The sequence below is a fragment of the Anabrus simplex genome, chromosome 9 (genome assembly GCF_040414725.1).
Source record: "Anabrus simplex isolate iqAnaSimp1 chromosome 9, ASM4041472v1, whole genome shotgun sequence".
Lineage (NCBI taxonomy): Eukaryota > Metazoa > Arthropoda > Insecta > Orthoptera > Tettigoniidae > Anabrus > Anabrus simplex.
In genome coordinates this window covers 73,604,392-73,622,754 of record NC_090273.1, presented here as the reverse complement: position 1 = coordinate 73,622,754, position 18,363 = coordinate 73,604,392, and the positions used below count along the sequence as shown (strand labels likewise).

At 39.3% G+C, this 18,363-nt stretch overlaps 1 protein-coding gene across 3 annotated transcripts in view; it reads right to left on the bottom strand.

Annotated features, from left to right (window-relative positions):
• LOC136881219 (uncharacterized) overlaps positions 1-18,363 on the bottom strand; it is a 59,849-nt gene that overhangs the window by 27,572 nt on the left and 13,914 nt on the right. For all 3 annotated transcript variants that reach the window (XM_067153946.2, XM_067153947.2, XM_067153948.2), the window contains exon 5: positions 12,869-12,972. In XM_067153946.2, the coding sequence (XP_067010047.1) occupies positions 12,869-12,972 (104 nt within the window). The remainder of the gene's footprint in view (positions 1-12,868; positions 12,973-18,363) is intronic.

Genomic DNA, 18,363 nt, shown 5'->3' with positions numbered 1-18,363 from the left:
GCCGTGGCCTTAATTAAGGTACAGCCCCAGGATTTGCCTGGTGTGAAAATGGGAAACCACGACAAGGGAGTTGGATCAAAATTGAATGTGCCAGAGGTCGTACAGCACGACAGTGTCATCAAGGTCTTCAAGAGGCGTGCGGGGAATCTGCATTGCCTTACAGAACCGTGGCACGTTGGGTAAAAGCCTTCAACGATAGTCGGCAAACTGTGGCGGACATTCATCAAGCAGGTTGTCCTACGAGCATCAGTGAAGAAGAAGTGCATGCTCTTGCCGAATTACTGGACAATGATCAAAACCAGACAATTCGTGAGCTCGCCCAAGAAACCAGATTAGCGTACGCCTGGGCATGCGAAAAACTGCATCAAGATGGGTTCCGCATGATTTGACGGAAATGCACAAATGGTTGCGTTACGACACTGCTAAGACACACTTGGAGCACTATGAGCGTGAAGGAGAGACTTTCTTACGCCGTATCATAACCCTGGATGAGACATGGACCAAATCGTACGAGCCAAAACTGAAACGCCAATCAAACGAATGGCGTCATTTTGGGTCACCACGAAAGTCGAAAGTTCGTCAGAGCCCCAGTACGGTGAAAGTTATGGTGATCCTCGTGTACGACTGTGATAGTGTTATCCTAAAGCATTACATTCCTCCACGGCAGACCGTCAATGTACAGTATTACTGTTCGTTTTTGGAGCACCACCTGCGACCAGCTTTGAGAAAGAAGAGGCAACACTTTCTGCAGAATCCACCCATCATTTTGCACAATAATGCTCAGGCGCATACAGCGCAAGCTGTGGCTGATTTGTTCGGTCGATGAGACTGGGAAGTACTGTACCATCCACCATACTCCCCGGACTTAAGTCCTTGTGATTTCGATTTGATTCCGAAGATGAAGGAACCACTTTATGGCATTCGCTTCCGAACTGTTGCAGATTCGACAGGCTGTAGACCGTTCTATTAGCACCATCAACAGAACAGGCTCTGCTCAAGGTATACTATGACTTCCACATCGCTGGCAACGGGTTATACACAATGCTGGTGACCACATTGAAGGACAGTAAAGGTTGCTAACATGTAACTCTTTTGTATCTGTTGTAAATAAATAGGTGCCACTATTTAAGTTCCAACCTTCGTATATATATACATATCAAGTATAACACCGATTTCGTATGACCTGGATTTAACGTAAACCCACATTCAAAGGAAGAAATTTTCAGTCCTGAAAATTATTCCATAAGAGCAATGCAATTTTATATTCGATTTAACGTAATTCACAATAGGGCAAAACCCGCATTTAGCGTTACGGAAATGTTAAAATTCTCATATATTTATTTCTATTCGTTTTGGTTATGGGACATTAGGAACCTATGAAAATGAGGTCATAAGCTTGCTAAGGATAATTCAAGGCAGAAGAGGAATGTAGAGCGCGGGCACTTAGGACTAAATTGAGATGTCCACCTCAGATACACATCCAATCGTGGCCACTGCAGCAGAAGAGAACCCCCGTTATAATGACAATGTTATTATAATCTTCGAAAATTCCTATATTAATCTGTGCAACATCCTTCGGTTGCAAGGACAACCTTTTTACTGATTCATCCGTTATTACGGACAAATTCGGGCATGTTAGTTTTTATCCGTTATCAGTATTCATACACTCTACTGCAGCATTTATACTGAATGCGACTGATCATCTTCCATATCGATTCCTTGCTAAGTGCAAGAGGGTCTATCTTCAGCAAGCATGAGGTCTCCTCTAACACCGGGATAATATGTTTTTGCACTAAGTACAATGCCAGCAGTTGTTTAAGGTAAAAAAAATAAGTTCCCTGTAAAAAACATTATTTAGAGGTTCTACTGTATGTGTATATATCCTCCCCTGCAGACCATGTGACCTTGCCGCAGTGGGGAGGCTTGCGCATCCCAGTGAAGCAGATAGCTGAGCCACAGGTGCAACAATATCGGATGGGTATCTGTCGATAGACCAGACTAACAAATAGTTCATCAAAATTGGGGGTAGCAGCCTTTCAGAAGTTGCAAGGGTGGCAGTCCAGATGATAGACTCAGCATGACTTAGATCTCTTGATACTGCCACACGGCTGAAAGAAATGGGAAACTACAGCCGTAGGACTAACCCCCGAGGACATGCAGCTCTCTCTGTATGAATGATGTACTGATGATGCCTTCCTCCCGGATAAAATATTCCGGAGGTAACCTAGTCCCCCATTCGGATCTCTGGGTGGGGACTACACAAGAGGAGGCGATCACAGGAAGATGGATACCATCATTTTGCGAGTCGGGGGGGGGGGAATGTTGGAAGTCTGAATCGTTATGGTAGGTTAGAGAATTTGAAAAGGGAGATGGATAGACTAAAGTTAGATGTAGTTGGTAAAAGTGAAGTACAACAGGAATTTTGGTCAGGCGACTACCGAATCATCAACACAAAATCAAACAGGGGAAATGCAGGAGTTGGTTTAATAACGAATAAGAAAATAGGGCAACACGTAAGCTATACTCCGTACGGCCTTACTTCTAAATTGAAGTTTCGCAAAACAAATGAGCATCGCCTTTCCTCTGTTGCCAGCGCGCTACGCCCACGAGAACAGCTGATGCAATACGACCGCGGTAAACAGCCCTTGTAAAATGTAATACCGTACTCAGAAAAACGAATGAATATGGATTGAAAACAAATTCACAAAAACTACACTACTAACAGCATCTCACACTAAAAGAGAATATATTATTAAGAACAATAGAGAATGAGGAAATAACACATCACTCACCGTTAATGGCTGGCACAGGAAGGAGGTTATGGTCTATAAAGGAAACACTCTACTGATCTCAGTCACTGGAACCCTCCGACAATATGAAAAACACACTAATTACTGAAGGAGAATGCAAAAGATCGCGAACCGTACCGAATAGCATATACACGTTGAGCGAGATAGGTTAACCACGTGGTGAATGTAAACATTAGAGTTGGCAACTAAGTTTCGAGATCGTGCTCTGCCGATATAAATCGATATGAATGACAGCTTGGGATTGGTTGGGTGTCTATGCTTCAGCGCATAACCACCAGACAGAGCCAAAATCTGCCGAAACGTCAATTTAGAAGTAGAGCCGTACGGAGTATACTAAGAGCAGAATAGTGAAAGGATTATTGTTGTCAAGATAGACACCAAACCAATGCCCACTAAAATTGTGCAGGTCTATATGCCTACTACACGAAGAGATAGAAGATTTAATACAGTATGTAAAAGGTAAAAGCACGATTCCTTAAGAGAGCACTGGGCGTGGCAGGATCGTCACCGTCCAGACTAATCTATGAATTAGCAAGGGAACCTTTCTATATAGAAGACCTCCGATTCAAACTACACCTGCCATCTACCCTGCAAATGGAGAAGGTACTTGAGCAGAAGCATCTGAAGCAACAGGACATACCACTGGATTTTTACGCAACGGAAGCAATGAGCGATAGACAATGGACACAGGAAAATCAGGAACTAAAGAACGTAATCACTAGACTCGCCGTACACGGCTTCCATCACAAAATTTGCAAAAACATAAAATATCATGAACCGAACAAAGAATGTATATGTTCTCTGTGTGAGAATCCATGTGACAAATACCACATAACACTGTGTAGTAAAAGGGAAAAGAGCATACTTGACTATAGCAAAGACTAAACCGCCTCGAGCATCTGTAAATCGCAGTATATTGTGTGACACTATTTCATGCTTACTTTGTAACCTTGAAACCTATTGTTGTATCCCATTATATGGCCATCTGGCTGCAATAAATTATTATAAAAGGTCGTGAGGTTCTAATTGTGATGGAAGACTGGAATGCAGTGGTAGGCCAAGGAAGAGAAGGTAATGCAGTAGGAGAATTCGGATTGGGACGAAGGAACGAAAGAGGAAGTAGGCTACTTGAATTCTGCGCAGATCACAATTTAGTCCTTGCTAATACTTTGTTCAAACAACACAAACGATGGCTGTACACGAGGACGAGACCTGGAGACACTGGAAGGTATCAAGTAGACTTCGTTATGATTAGGTAGAGATACAGAAACGAGGTACTGGACTGCGCAACTTTCCCCGGAGCAGACGTGGACTTTGATCACAACTTGTTGGTCATGAAATGCCATCTGAAGTTGAAGAAATTGAAGAAGGGAAGGAATCCAGTGAGATGGGATCTAGACAAGTCGAAAGAAACGTGTGTGAAGGATTGTTTCAAGGAACATGTTGCACAAGGACTAAATGGAAAAGCTGAAGGAAACATAGTAGAAGAAGAATGAACAGTCATGAAGAATGAGGACAGTAGGGCTGCTGAAGAGATGTTAGGAAGAAAGGAAAGATCAACTAAGTATCAATGGATAATTCAAAAGATACTAGATCTGATCTATGACCAACAAATATACAAGAATGCAAAAAGTGGAGAGGGCAGAAAAGAAGACAGGCAATTACAGAATGAAGTGGATAGGAAGTGCAGGGCAGCTAAGGAATAAAGGCTGAGGGAGAAGTGCAAGGACATTGAAAGTTGTATGGTTCTAGGAAAGGTAGATGCTGCATACAGGAAAATCAAGAAAACCTTTCGAGAAAGGGAAACTAGGTGTATGTATATTAATAGCTCAGATGGTAAATCACTTCTAGGGAAAGAAGACAAGGCAGAATGATGGCAGGAACATATCCAACAGTTGTACAAGGTAAAGATATAGATGATTTGGTTCAGGAACAAGAAGAGGCTGTTGATGCTGATGAAATAGGTGACACAATTTTGAGGTCAGAATTTGACAGAGCTTTGAGAGACATAAATAGGAGCAAAGCACCTGGAATTGATGGCATTCCCTCTGAATTACTGACTGTTTTAGGAGAAACCAGCATGGGGAGGTTATTCCATTTAGTGTGCAAGATGTATGAGACAGGAGAAGCGCCATCCGATTGTCGGCAGAATGTTGTTATACCCATTCCCAAGAAAGCCGGTGTTGACAAGTGTAAAAACTACCACACCATTAGTTTAATATCCTACGCCTGCAAAATTTTATCACGTTGAGATTTGCCGATTATATTGTTACTTTATCTGAGACAGCAGAAGATCTGGAGAAGTTGCTGAATGGTATGGACAGAGTCTTGGGAGAGGAGTACACGAAGAAAATAAATAAGTACAAAACAAAAGTAATGGAATGCAGTTGTACGAACTCAGGTGATGCAGGAAATATTAGATTAGGAAATAAAGTCTACAAGAAAGTGGATGAATACTGTTACTTGGGTAGTAAAATAACTAACGATGGCAGAAGTACAGAGGACATAAAATGCAGGCTACCATGAGCAAAGAAGGCCCTTACGAAAAGAAATTTGCTCACTTCAAATATTGATATAGGAATTAGAAAAATGGTTTTGAAGACTTTCGTTTGGAGCTTGACATTGTATGGAAGTGAAACATGGACGATAACTCGTTCAAAAAGTAAGAGAATAGAAGCTTTTGAAATGTGGTGTTACAGAAGAATGCTGAAGATGAATAGATCGAATCACAAATGAAGAGATACTGTATCGAATTGGTGAGAGATCGTTCTGGCTAAATTTGACGAGAAGAAGAGATAGAATGATAGGACACATCTTAAAACATCCAGGACTCGTACAGTTGGTTTTTGAGGGAAGTGTAGAACGGTAGGGGTAGACCAAGGTATGAATATGACAAGAACATTATAGAAGACGTAGGAGGCAGCAGTTATGTAGAAATGAAAAGGTTAGAACAGGATAGCGTAGCATGCAGAGTTGCATCAAACCACTCTATGGACCAATGACTCAAACAACACATATATAGATAGATAGATAGATAGATAGATAGATAGATAGATAGATAGATAGATGGCTTCCACACTGTTGAAGACTATCATCAAAATGCTCTGGTCGAATGCTCATTCATGGTTTATTCAAATAACTCAAGTATTTTGTAAAGGCTATCAATTTGCTTCCAAAACAACATTTTTTCAAGTAGACCTTTTTGCTTCGGAACAAGTCAGATGGTGTACCGAAGATGGAAATTCCGTGCATATCTTTATAGAGATTCTCTAATTACTATTAAATCAGTTCAAGCATATTCTCAGCCGTTAGCCACTAAAATTAAGCAAACAATTTCGCATCCTATATATATTATGCACAGCATGGATTGAAGATCATGTGGGCATAGAGGGAAATGAAAGAGCTGATCAGTTTGCCAATTATGCAGCTCACTTAGATGAAAAATGCAGTTTTAATGTCATTCCTCTTGTAACAATTAAAAGAGAACTTCAGAACGAAACCCTAAATTAGTGGAATGACTAAACATATTAGTAGAAGCATATTTTTTTCCAACAATATCCGCATATTAACACGGACATTGGAGGGGAAGAGGTCAAAATTCTTGATGCCAGCGTACATCTTAACTCAGTTTGTCAGTGGGCATAGAAAATTTCCAAGTTACTTCCAAAGATTTAATCTAATAAGCAAATCTAAGCCAGTGAAATGAAATTTTTAATAAGAGGCATAAGTACAGTTGACATAAAATGCAGAATAGCCCAAACAAAGGGAGCACTTTTCAAGAAAAGCAGTCTGCTACATCAAGAAATGTGTCACTCAAATCAAGGAAACTATTATTTTCAGACTAGCCACTTACACCACTGAAACTTGAACATTAAGAAAACAAGGACATTAAGAGGCTTTCAAGATGTGGTGCTAGAGGAAGAAGTTGAATTAATCGCAGGCAGAAAGTGACTAACAAGGAAGCGAGTAGGTGAAAGGAGAAATCTGCAGAAAACTATTCTGAAGAGGAGGAATGGTATGGTTGATCAGCTAGTGCAACATTCAAGACAGTCCACGACCTTCTTGTAGGGAAGAATGGAAGGAAGTAATGCGAGGGGAAGGCTTAGGCAGGAATTCAGGGATGAGATAAAGGCAGGAATAAAATATAGTAAAGTGAAGAAACTGGCCCTAGAAAGAAAGAATCTCGAAGTTCACCAATATCTCAGTTAAGAAACGTCGGGAAGTAAATCAGAGTGGAAAAGCTTTACAACAGAATGAAGAAGGATACATTAAGAGGACGGCAGAGGGAAGGATGCAGAAGCGGATAATGTAGAGCCTGACAGGAGGGAGAATCCACCTTTACAATACAATAATTATATATTCCATTCAGAATAACAAAGTTAAATTATAGCATAGTATTGTAAAGGTGGAATTTCCACAAAGGCTTTAATAAGGCTTTAATAATGAATGTTGTTTCATGTAAAGGAGGAGGGAGGACAACAGGGAGACCCTGACTAAGGTGGTGGAAAATTGTCAAGAATAGTATAATAAAAGAAACTTGCTTGGAACATACTTAAGGAGGAACAACGGCAGTTGGAAGAAGAAGATGAGGTGCCATGAACATCCAAATCCAGCAGGAGCCCGAGGGAAGAAGTGATAATGACGACTTACTTCTGTACATATGCCAAAAATCACAAGTTTGTTTTTTTTTTCTTCCAGAATTTGGGATGTGGGCATTAATTGCGTTAAGGTTATCTCTTCGTTCCAGCAAGCCGGGTGTGGTTGTGTACGAGCCTCCTCCAGTTCGTACTATCCATCCACAGATGCTGCTCATATATGCGACGCCAGTTCACATCTCTAATTTCAAGGTCCTTCAATACCTGTTTTTCCCAAACATCACGTCTCTTCCCAGGAACATTGTGGTCAAAGTACAGTATGTTCGAGGAGTCCTGTGAGGGTCAATTCTTTTCATACAGTACTACTGAAAATGAAAATCCACAGCCTGTTTCCAGTCATTCGACCGGGTCAGGAATGGAATGAATGAACCCCCATCTAGCGGCGAGGATAGGAATTGTGCTGGCTGCCGAAGCCTGTTGCACTCCTCTGGAGCAATGATTAATGATTGACAGATGAAATGAAATTATATTGGAGAGTGTTGCTGGAATGAATTATGACAGGGAAAACCGGAGTACCCGGAGAAAAACCTGTCCCGCCTCCACTTTGTCCAGCACAAATCTCTCATGGAGCAATCAGGATTTGAACTATGCAACCCAGTGGTTAGAGGCCGGAGCGCTGCCGCCTGTGCCACGGAGGCTCCCACAGTACTACTGAAATAAAATCTGGAGTTTGTATTTCTCTGCCCACTCTGCTGGCATATCTGTTCACGCCAAAACTGAGAAGGGTGCCGCGTACATATTACTACTTCCTCCTCCTCTTCTTCTTCTTCTTCATCATCCATTCCCTTTTCCAGATTCTCTCTGGGTAGTGTAGCGTACCAAAGCCCTCCACCTTACTCTATCTTTCCGCCATTCCTCTTCTAGTACTTTACTGCTATCGACTCATCTACTTGCAATACAGACCACAACAGAGCTCCTCGATCTCATTCTAGGATGTCCCCTAGGCCTCTTTCCAGTCTCTGTATCCATGAATGTTTTCTTTGGTATTCTCTCTCTTGGCATTCTCATCATGTGTCAAAACCATTTTAGCTTCTTTGCTATATCAATATCTTCTTGAAGTTTACACACTCCCACGCTTCTCCTTATTTCCTCATTTCGTATTCTACCTCGTCTTGTCTTTCCCTGTATGATCCTCAAGAACCTCATTTCAGCTGCTTGTATCTTACTTTGGTTCCGCTTAGTTAACGTCCAGGCTGCTGAAGCATAGGTCAGTATAGGTTTATAATAGGATGAGTATAAAACCTTCTTGCACTTCATTGGCACATCTTTGTTCCATACAATGTCTCTCACAACACTGGTAGAAACTTGCAGACTGCTGTATTCTTAAATCAATTTCTCCATCCAAATTTCCATCTTGTGATATCACGCTGCCCAAATATTTAAAAATTTTCACTACTTCACGAGGTTCATTTCCTATTTTTATCACTCCCCTGGATTTTCTGTTACCTCTTGTCATGATCAAAGTCTTATCTTTGGCAGTACTAATCTTCATTCCAAAATTTCTTATCTCCTCATTCCATAAATCAACTTGTCTGTACATCCTCTTCATTATCTCCCCCAAACTACCATGTCATCAGCAAAGAGCATAGACTTTACTTGCTCGCCCATCAACTTCTCCTTGATATTATGTAGAATTCTATCCATGATGATAATGAAGAGTAAGGGAGACAATACACTTCCCTGTCTTAAGCCTGCCTCAACTCTGAACCATTCAGCTGGACCCACTTTGGTTCTAACACAGCTTTTGCAATTTTGTTACAATGCTATTACCATCTGCATTGTTTCATTCCCAATATGTGCCTCTGTCAATGTTTTCCATACCAAATTCTTTGGTACACTGTCATATGTCTTTTCAATATCTAGAAATGTTACTACCATGTCCTTCCCATATTCCCAATACCTTTCCATCATTTGGTGCAATGTAAATATTGGGTCAAATGTGGACCTGCCTCTTCTATATCCATACTGGTGTTCTGCCAATTTTCCCTCTACTCTGTCTCTTATTTGTTTATCCAAGATTCTTTCAAGGATGTTAGCTGTATGAGGTATCAGTGTCATTCCTCTGTAATTTTCACATTGCTTCCTGCCTCCTTTCTTGAAAATTGGTACGACCCCTTTCGTCCACTCTTTTGGAACAGTCTTTTCTCTCCATATAACTCTGAAGAATCTATACAACCACTGTAAACCAACTTCTACTGCTGCTATTATCTTTTCTATGGTGACCTTGTCAATTCCAGCATCCTTGCCTTGTTTCATTCTTTTAGTGGCCCACTCAATCTCTGCCATAGGCACCTCGTTTTCCTTATCTTCCATATGCACTAAATCTGGTTCTTCGATTTGATATTTTGAACTTTGATAATTTGAACATATTACCTGGCGTTTTTTAAAGTAATATCACATGTTTACAGACATGCAAACTTTTCAAAAGTCAAAAATAAAATTATTTTGAGGCATATCTCGACATGTTACGACGCATCATTGATGATGTAACTTTGAAGAATATTTAACACATTCATCATCATCATCATTTCCCATTATCCAGCTGTAGCCGGGTAGGGGCAAATATGGTTCCTATCCACTTTCTTTGGTCTTTTCACCACTCCTCCTCCAACACTGTGTCCCAGTCCAGGTTTCTTTCTCTTATACTGAGCTGTATTGTGTCCTTCCATCTCAATTGTGGTCTTCCATGGCCTATCCTTCCTTGCATTTGCATTTCCATCACCTTTTTTGGGCATTCTTTCACCACTCATTCGCTTTATGTGTCCAAACGATCTTAATCGGCTCTTCTCTATTCTATCATTCATTTTTTCAACTCCAATTTCTTCCCGGATTTTCTCATTCCTTATTTTGTCTCTTCTACTCTTCTGTATCATACTCCTCAAGAACTTCATTTCGGCTGCCTGTATTCGACTCTCATCCTTGTTTGTCACTGTCCAGGTTTCTGCTCCGCAAGTTGTTATGGGTACATAATACATCTTGTACATAGTTTCCTTTGCTTCCATTGGCATATCTTTGTCCCGTAACACGTTTCTTACACTATGATAGAAACAGCTTCCAGTCTGAATCCTCTTACTAATTTCAGTATCCAGTCGAGCATTCTACATTAGTTCACTCCCCAGATATTTGAATGAATACTTCCAGGGGCTTGTCTGCAAGTCTAATCTGACCTTTCCCTTCTTTCTCCCCTCTAGTCATAACAAGTTTTACTTTTTTCCTACACTTATTTTCAATCCGCATTCTTCGATCTTCCCATTCACCACATCCAACTGTTTTTGAACCTTCACGTCGTCTTCTCCCCAAATCACAATATCACCTGCAAATAACAACATGTTCATTTCTCTTCCTCCATATGCTGCTTTTGCCGTTTTCATGGTGTCATCCATTCTTACGGTAAACAAGATTGGTGACAGAACACTTTCCTGTCTAGCCCACTAGTTATTTTGAACCAACTTGCCCTGCCAACTTGTGTTTGCAGACAACTACAACATTCCTTGTACATTGTCATGATCATTCTTATTAATCTCTGTCCAATTCCTTTCTGCACCAGACTGTCCCAAACTTTAGTCCTGGCGACACTGTCATATGCGTTTTCAATGTCAATGAATGTCATCACCATATCATTCCCATACTCCCATTGCTTTTCCATTACACTAACATTAACACGTTACACTACTCGATTATGTCTTTTCTCTTATTTATTTATTTATTTATTTATTTATTTATTTATAAATACTGCACGTATCTGAGCTTTAGAACACAGGACTCTTCATGGTAACAACCTTAGGCCTCTTCATAAATTTCTCAACTAGATTTATGCACAAAGCATTGGCCTTTTGAATGGGTTTTAAGGTTTAATTTTTTTCCAGAATTATTTTTTGGGAAGCTTTGATCAGAACAGAGTTTTCGTCCTTGTAAATATGCTAAAAAAATATTCCTACAGTCTGCACTGCTATATGGAAATGATAAAATAAAAACATTCCGTTAGAGATTCTGCCACATTTAAGAACACCACCAGCTGATTGCATCTGTCTTGCCAGTGCCTACTGAACATCATGCTCTTGTGGTCGGCTATAATACATAAACATTCCAGTACTGGAAAATTCACTTGCAACATGTACTTCACCTCAAGTGGACCTCTCCATGTTTTGGGGGTGTGTAGGTTTTTCCAGTTTCATGTTTATTAGGTACTCTCAAGGAAGTATCGAGTGCTCAGGAATGTACAGATGCAAGTGTGTATTTGTGACTTGATTAATGTAGACATGTGTGCATGAGAATTTAAGTTTTATTTTCTTTTCATGTTGTTTATAGAAATAGTTTTGTTTTCTACAAAATGCTACGGTATATATTGAGGGCAATCGAACAGTTAAGTACTGTCTTGAAGGGTTACAGAAGTTGGAAATGCCCGTTTGACAATTGACAACCGGATGGCATGTTGTGGAGTTGAGCGAACATCCTTGTTATTTTGTTTGCTGACTGTCAAGGAGAAAAGCCAAGTGGTGTGATCATGAGAGCGAGGAGCAAGGGAATCATCCTTCTTCACACACTCAAGACCTACACAACTATGGCCGTACCATCATACGACTTATAATGTCTACATACTGGCTTTTAAGATAGTCTTTATTCTAATGAAGTCTGCACACACTTTCATCCAGACTATTTTGACTTCAAGAAAGCTATTTTTAATGTGTTTATAAGGTACAAACTTTTATGAGGTTAAATCGAGCTTATTTTTTAGGCATATCTTTTGCAATGTGTGTTATAATCTTAATTTCTTCTTATTTATGTATTGTACAAACTGAGGATGATTCCATGGGAATCAAAACCAGTACTTATTTGTTAAATTTGGATAAATTGAACTTATTAAAGTGTTGATTGTTGGAACATCCATCGTTTAATGTCTTATATAAAAGTTATACATCAACGCTAAAATGAAGATTATTATGTTATGATACCTGTTTTCCATTATATCATTTTCAATGTTTAACTACTGTTTATTAATTTTTACTGGAAAGTTGCATTCTATCAATATTTTTGTCCTTCATTAAAAAAATCAGATTTCTGATTTTGGATTTAGATTAACAATTGTTCTAATAATATACACTACTCAAAATCATGAATATTTGCAACATCATGGTAGACAGCACTATTTGATTTGCATGGAATGACTAGTACATACAAGAAGGAAAGCAAAGGAACAGCTCTCATGAGCTCTTTTCAAAACTCTTGGATTGAACCGTACATCAATGACCCTCCAAATCCATCCAAAATTAGATTCTTAAGTCTAGTGACTAAACAGTTTGCACTGTACATTAACGTCGCTGCAAACTATCCAACAGTGCCAATCTTTAAAAATAAGCCGAAGGATAGTATTTTAGAGCTAAAATCAAAGTAATCTCAACTCACCGACTGAACTGGCTATGCTTTTCATTAAGTAGCTCTACCTTCACCGGAAACCTAAAATCATACGTAGCAACAATATTTTGTACTTTGAAGTCATTAAATCTGACCTGAAAGCAAGAAACAAAATAAAAAATTATATTTGCTTTGTTGAAAGACACAGAGAAATAACAATTATAAATAGATTAGTATCCATCAAGAGTCACCAAGAGTTTCCTAAATGAAATTACAGATTTTGTCAGTTTATTCAGACAGACTGTTCTCATTAATACTGAAACTGACCAAAGAAAATATTAGGAATAAGACATGTTTCAGCTTAAGAATCAATCACAATGCTGCACTACCTATGAGCTGTGGTTCCACTGCTTAATCACGTTCGTTAGAGTAGACCACTGATGATAATAAGTGCTATTGATGATATTTAACTACGGACGTTAACATTTTGTGCATAGTTACTGACGTGAGATCCCACGGACGACTACTGGAAATATGGGCTAGAAAATGCCAAAATGTTCATTCTGATGTTTCAACTGTGTATCCTAATAAATCACACATTACTGAATTAAAATACATAAAACGTAATCAGTTAATAGCAATATTAAACCACCAAAAGTAATATGTGTAACGTTTCAGTTTCTATGGTACCAAACTAGAGACTTCAGAAATGTCTGACAGTTTGTAACACACATTTACAGTACATAACTGCATTCTAAACGTAGTGTTCACACAACGGAGCATATTAAAACTTGTTTAGAATAATTATCACACGCAACAGGAAAAACTGTGCAACACTTCCTTTCACCTTATAAATGAAACTCCTCTCCCGAGATTTTTGTAAAAACAAAAGTCTCTGTGTTGAGAAAACATGGGTCCATCAGTCTCATTTTTGACGGTACAGGATTATCATCCATATGTCAATTTAATGCAAATGTGTGGACTTCACAGATAAAAGCAAACTCATGTCCTCGTCCTGAGGTGATGCAGCTCCTTTCTAGCACATTCAGGTGAGCTGCATGTACTATTTTGACCATATGCCAGCACTTCTGCCATTTTTAAATCTTTGGCAGTACTGGTTATTGAGCCAAGGCCTCTAAGGATGGCAGGTAATAGTGAAAACTATTACACTACGGAAATGGACATCTCACGCTCTCAGCTTCGGATGATCAACTTTTCCAGTGGAATATTTGCTGAGAGAGTGGATACCAGGTTTATGCAATACTGTACTATATTTCCGAGGAAGAAATTTGAGGTTATGTTTTTCTAATAACTTTGTGCGGTTATGCTAGTTTTCTCGTTTGATGACATTTAGGCCTAGAAAATGCAAACTGGATCCCTCATTTACTTATAATTATAAATCATTTAATTCATTCAAATAATGTGAAACAGCCCTCTAATATTAGGCCTATTGATTTTTTTTAAGGTGCTGGAGACTTGCCCACAACTGGAAGACTGCGGGAAGTTTATGTACCTCAAATCATCCAAGAGGAAGAGAAAGATTAAAAGAAGCTGTGCAAGATGAGAGAGTTTCAATTCTTTGTGATGAAACGACTGATAAAAAGGGGGCAGTGTTGGTTCTGATAAAAGTGCTTAGTCGTGGCGATAGTACAGTTCAGAAGTTATTTGTAGAGGGAGTGAAAGTTAATGCTAATGCTACAGAATGTTCACAAGTAATTATGAGTGTAATTCACCAACTTGAAATTTAGTACCAGAATGTAGTTTCTATAATTCCAGATTCAGCACATTACAGGCCAAGTGTATAAACACAGTTAGGGTTTTAGTTTCAGAAGGGTTAGTACACACGCAGTGCTGGGCTCAAACTGAATTTGATGGGCAATGTGTGGGCTGAAGAACTTACGTGCTTTGAACCAATGTGTTATACAGGCAAAACACATCTTCCTTAATACACAGAAGAGAAAGAATGCATACATTTAATTCTAAACTCTTCCCTATTCCCGTGATCACCTAGCTATGTTTCTTGTCGAACATTGTTCAAAACATAACTTGCTTCTCACATTAAAGAGCTCCAACATGCCGTTAATTCATGCACTTAAATATAAACTTAGTGACCTTTGAAAGGACTTTACATTTCTACAGGACACATTTTTTTTTTTTTTTTTAGACAACCTCGGATAAACTTTCCAGACAATAAAAACAAATGCAGACACAGTTAGCATCTTTGTTTCAATCTGAAAAAACTGAACAACTTAATAGAGTTTGACACAGGTAAGTTTTTCATTTCTTCTCTCTGTAAACTTTTTAATCCAAGAAGCATTATGGAAGGTGATTTAGAAAATTATGAACTCTCTCGTCTAATAAAGCAAATTCCCATCCTACTAGAACTTTCAACGTCAGAATACTTTGAAACATACACAGAGTTTAGGGATCTAGTTACTAGTTCATGTAGAGCAGGTAGATATATTGATGTGATTGCCATTCTTCCTTGCCTGAAACCAGAATATGAGCATTTTGGGGAAGCTGCAGTGAAGGTCTATGGTTCCCAGTCAGTAATGTTGAAAGTGAGGGGGCATTCTCACCATATTGTAATGTAATGTCCGAGAAGAGAGCAGCTATGACTCCCAGTAATATGGAACTCATGATATCTCTGTCTTCCTCAAACTGATATGTAAATTATATACTTAGGCTAGGCTCTACTTGCTAAAATGACAGCTAATAAAATGTTTTCAAATTTCCATTCTTTGATATAATGTTTAATGGACAGTGGCAGTTAATACCTAACAAAGTCATGTACAAAGAGCTAGAATCCATTACAGATACTATGCTTAAGAGGAGACCGGGATTCTTTGGACATATCATGAGAATGCAGGATTCAAGACTTCTGAAACAACTAGTACAACACAATCTCGTCTCAAAAAATACCACAACAGGATGTAAATGGATCAGAGAAGTAAGAGAGGATCTGAAGGAAATAGGCCTTACAACAGAAGACACCACAAATAAGATAAAATTGAATACAAAACTCACGAATACAAACCTCCGCTTTACCCTTACACAAAACAAACCAACAACACACATTTTTTCAACTGAGGAAAGGGCACGAAGATCGGAGCGTATGAAGAAGTACTGGGAGGACCGCAAAGCCCGAACAATTCCTTCAAAGAAGACCTGAACGACGGACTGACTAAAGTGATCCTATGTGGTCATAAAAGAAGAAGAAGAAGAAGAAGAAAGTGTAACACTGTGCATGTTTTTAAGCAGAAGCATAACACATGTATTTATATAATTATGCAAAAATGCAATGTTGTTATACTGCAAATATGCTATCAACTAAGTTACTGGTTTATCTTTTATTGCTGAAAAGTGGAAATAAAAATTAGCGAAATTATTGACGAAATAAAATAAAAATAGGTAAAAATATACCGAAATAACCGAAATAATTGTTAAAAAATTATGAAATTAGGCAAAAGTTTTCAACACGAACAGGTGCCTGTACCTATGAACCACAGGCCACTTCGCTGACCATTCAGCGAAGGAACCAGACGTCATCTACCAACTTTCTAATGAAGCTGGGAAGTAGAATCGAGCTCCTCAGGGGTTGAGAAGAATTGATGAGTTGAAAATGTGGAGCTAGTCCTTGTCCTGTTTTTTCTATCTCTCCCTCTTCCCACAATAGCCTGCCATTGTGTTTATCCCATTACGTGTTCCATTTGATGTTCCTACCTTATGAACAGACAGGTTTTCGGCAACAATGGGATAGGAAAGGGTCAGGACAGGGAAGGAAGCAGCCATGGCCTTAATTAAGGTATAGCCGCAGCATTTACCAGATATGAAAATGGAAAAGCACAGAAAACCATCTTCAGGGTCGTCAATGGTGGGGTTCAAACCCATTACTCCAGGTCTAAGCTTACAGCTATGCGGCTCGTATCCCACAGCCAATTCATTCGGTATTCAATTGTAATTAAGTTATATAGTCCCTACAATGTAAGCGCATACACTAAGGGTACAACATTACTCTTTCTCCGCTGTTAATACTGAAGGTAGTGATTTATACAGTAAAACACCTATTTAAGGTTTTTATATGGACCTGATATTTTTTACCTTAAATCGAGGTTTCAGTAGAAAGCACATCTTTCCTAGAGATCTTTGCCTGTATTAACATAAATTGTACCATCATACGAGGTGTGTTCAAAAAAAGACCGAACTGTGGCTAGAAAAACTTTATTATGTAGCTTACATCATTTCACAGACTGTCCCCTTCAAAATAGTCCCCTGCACTATCAACAGCGTGTTGCCAACGTTTCTTCCACTTTTGGAATGCTTCCTGGAATGCACTTTCTTTGATGGCGTGAAGTTGCCTCGTCGCATTCTCCTTGATCTCTTCAATGTCTTGGAAACGATGTCCTTTCAAGGTGGTTTTCAATTTGGGGAATAAGAAAAAGTCTGCTGGAGGCAAGTCGCGAGAATAGGGCGGATGGGGCACAACAGGAATTTGGTGTTTTGCGGACCGAGAGAAAGGCATGTGCTGGCGCATTGTCATGGTGCAACATCCAGGATTTGTTTTCCCACAGTTCAGGCCTCTTCCTGCGCACAGCATCTCTCAAATGCGTTAAAACATTCTGGTACAGTTCTTTGTTCACTGTCTGGCCTCGGGGTACAAACTCGTGATGGACAATGCCTTACCAATCAAAAAACACAATCAGCATCACCTTGATGTTTGAACGACTCATTCGTGCTTTTTTCGGTCGTCTGTTGATGTGGAAGGTCGCCCAGGCCTAGGGTCTTCAACATTTCAAATGTTTCCACAAACGTTTTCCCAACTTTGAAGCAGAACTTCAAGCACACGCGTTGTTCCTCAAGCTGTTTCATTACAGAATTCGACGAACATGTGACACACGCAATCACTTCAGAGGCTCTAACTCAACTGATAATGCAGGCAATGGAATGCGGAAAGCAGCGGTCTGTTGTCAGAAGTTGCCGCTAGGCGCCGCCACAGTCACAACTCGCTCAATGTTGCGGTTTGCGCGCAATTTACAAAGTTCGGTCTTTTTTTGAACACACCTCGTACATTATTTGCACAGTGACAGCAATAAAACAAGGAGATACCTACCCTACACACTGTACTGTAGTCACGGTGTGCTTCATTTTGACAGATTTTTGTCGAAGGCAAAACCGCTTCGGGTTAAGTTGTTCTTATAACGTTATACACAATTTTTCATATAAGTCGGGAAAGATACCAAACTCGCACAAAAACACGTTAAAATCTGTATGAAACAGCAATCTGTTCAAACATTTTTGCAGATGTTTTCCAATCAGTGGCTTACTCATTAGCACACATTTCCTAATTCCAATAGTCTGAACACACATATTCAGTTTCTTCTTTTTAACTGTATAGCATCACACCAGAGGCTTGTGGCAAACATTTCCATTTTCCTACTTTAAACGGCGTCACCTAACCTAGTTTTACCGTGCACGTATTATGAACACATATTTCAAGCTCCCTGTAGAATAATAATGATAATATTTTCACTATAACTTTACATGGG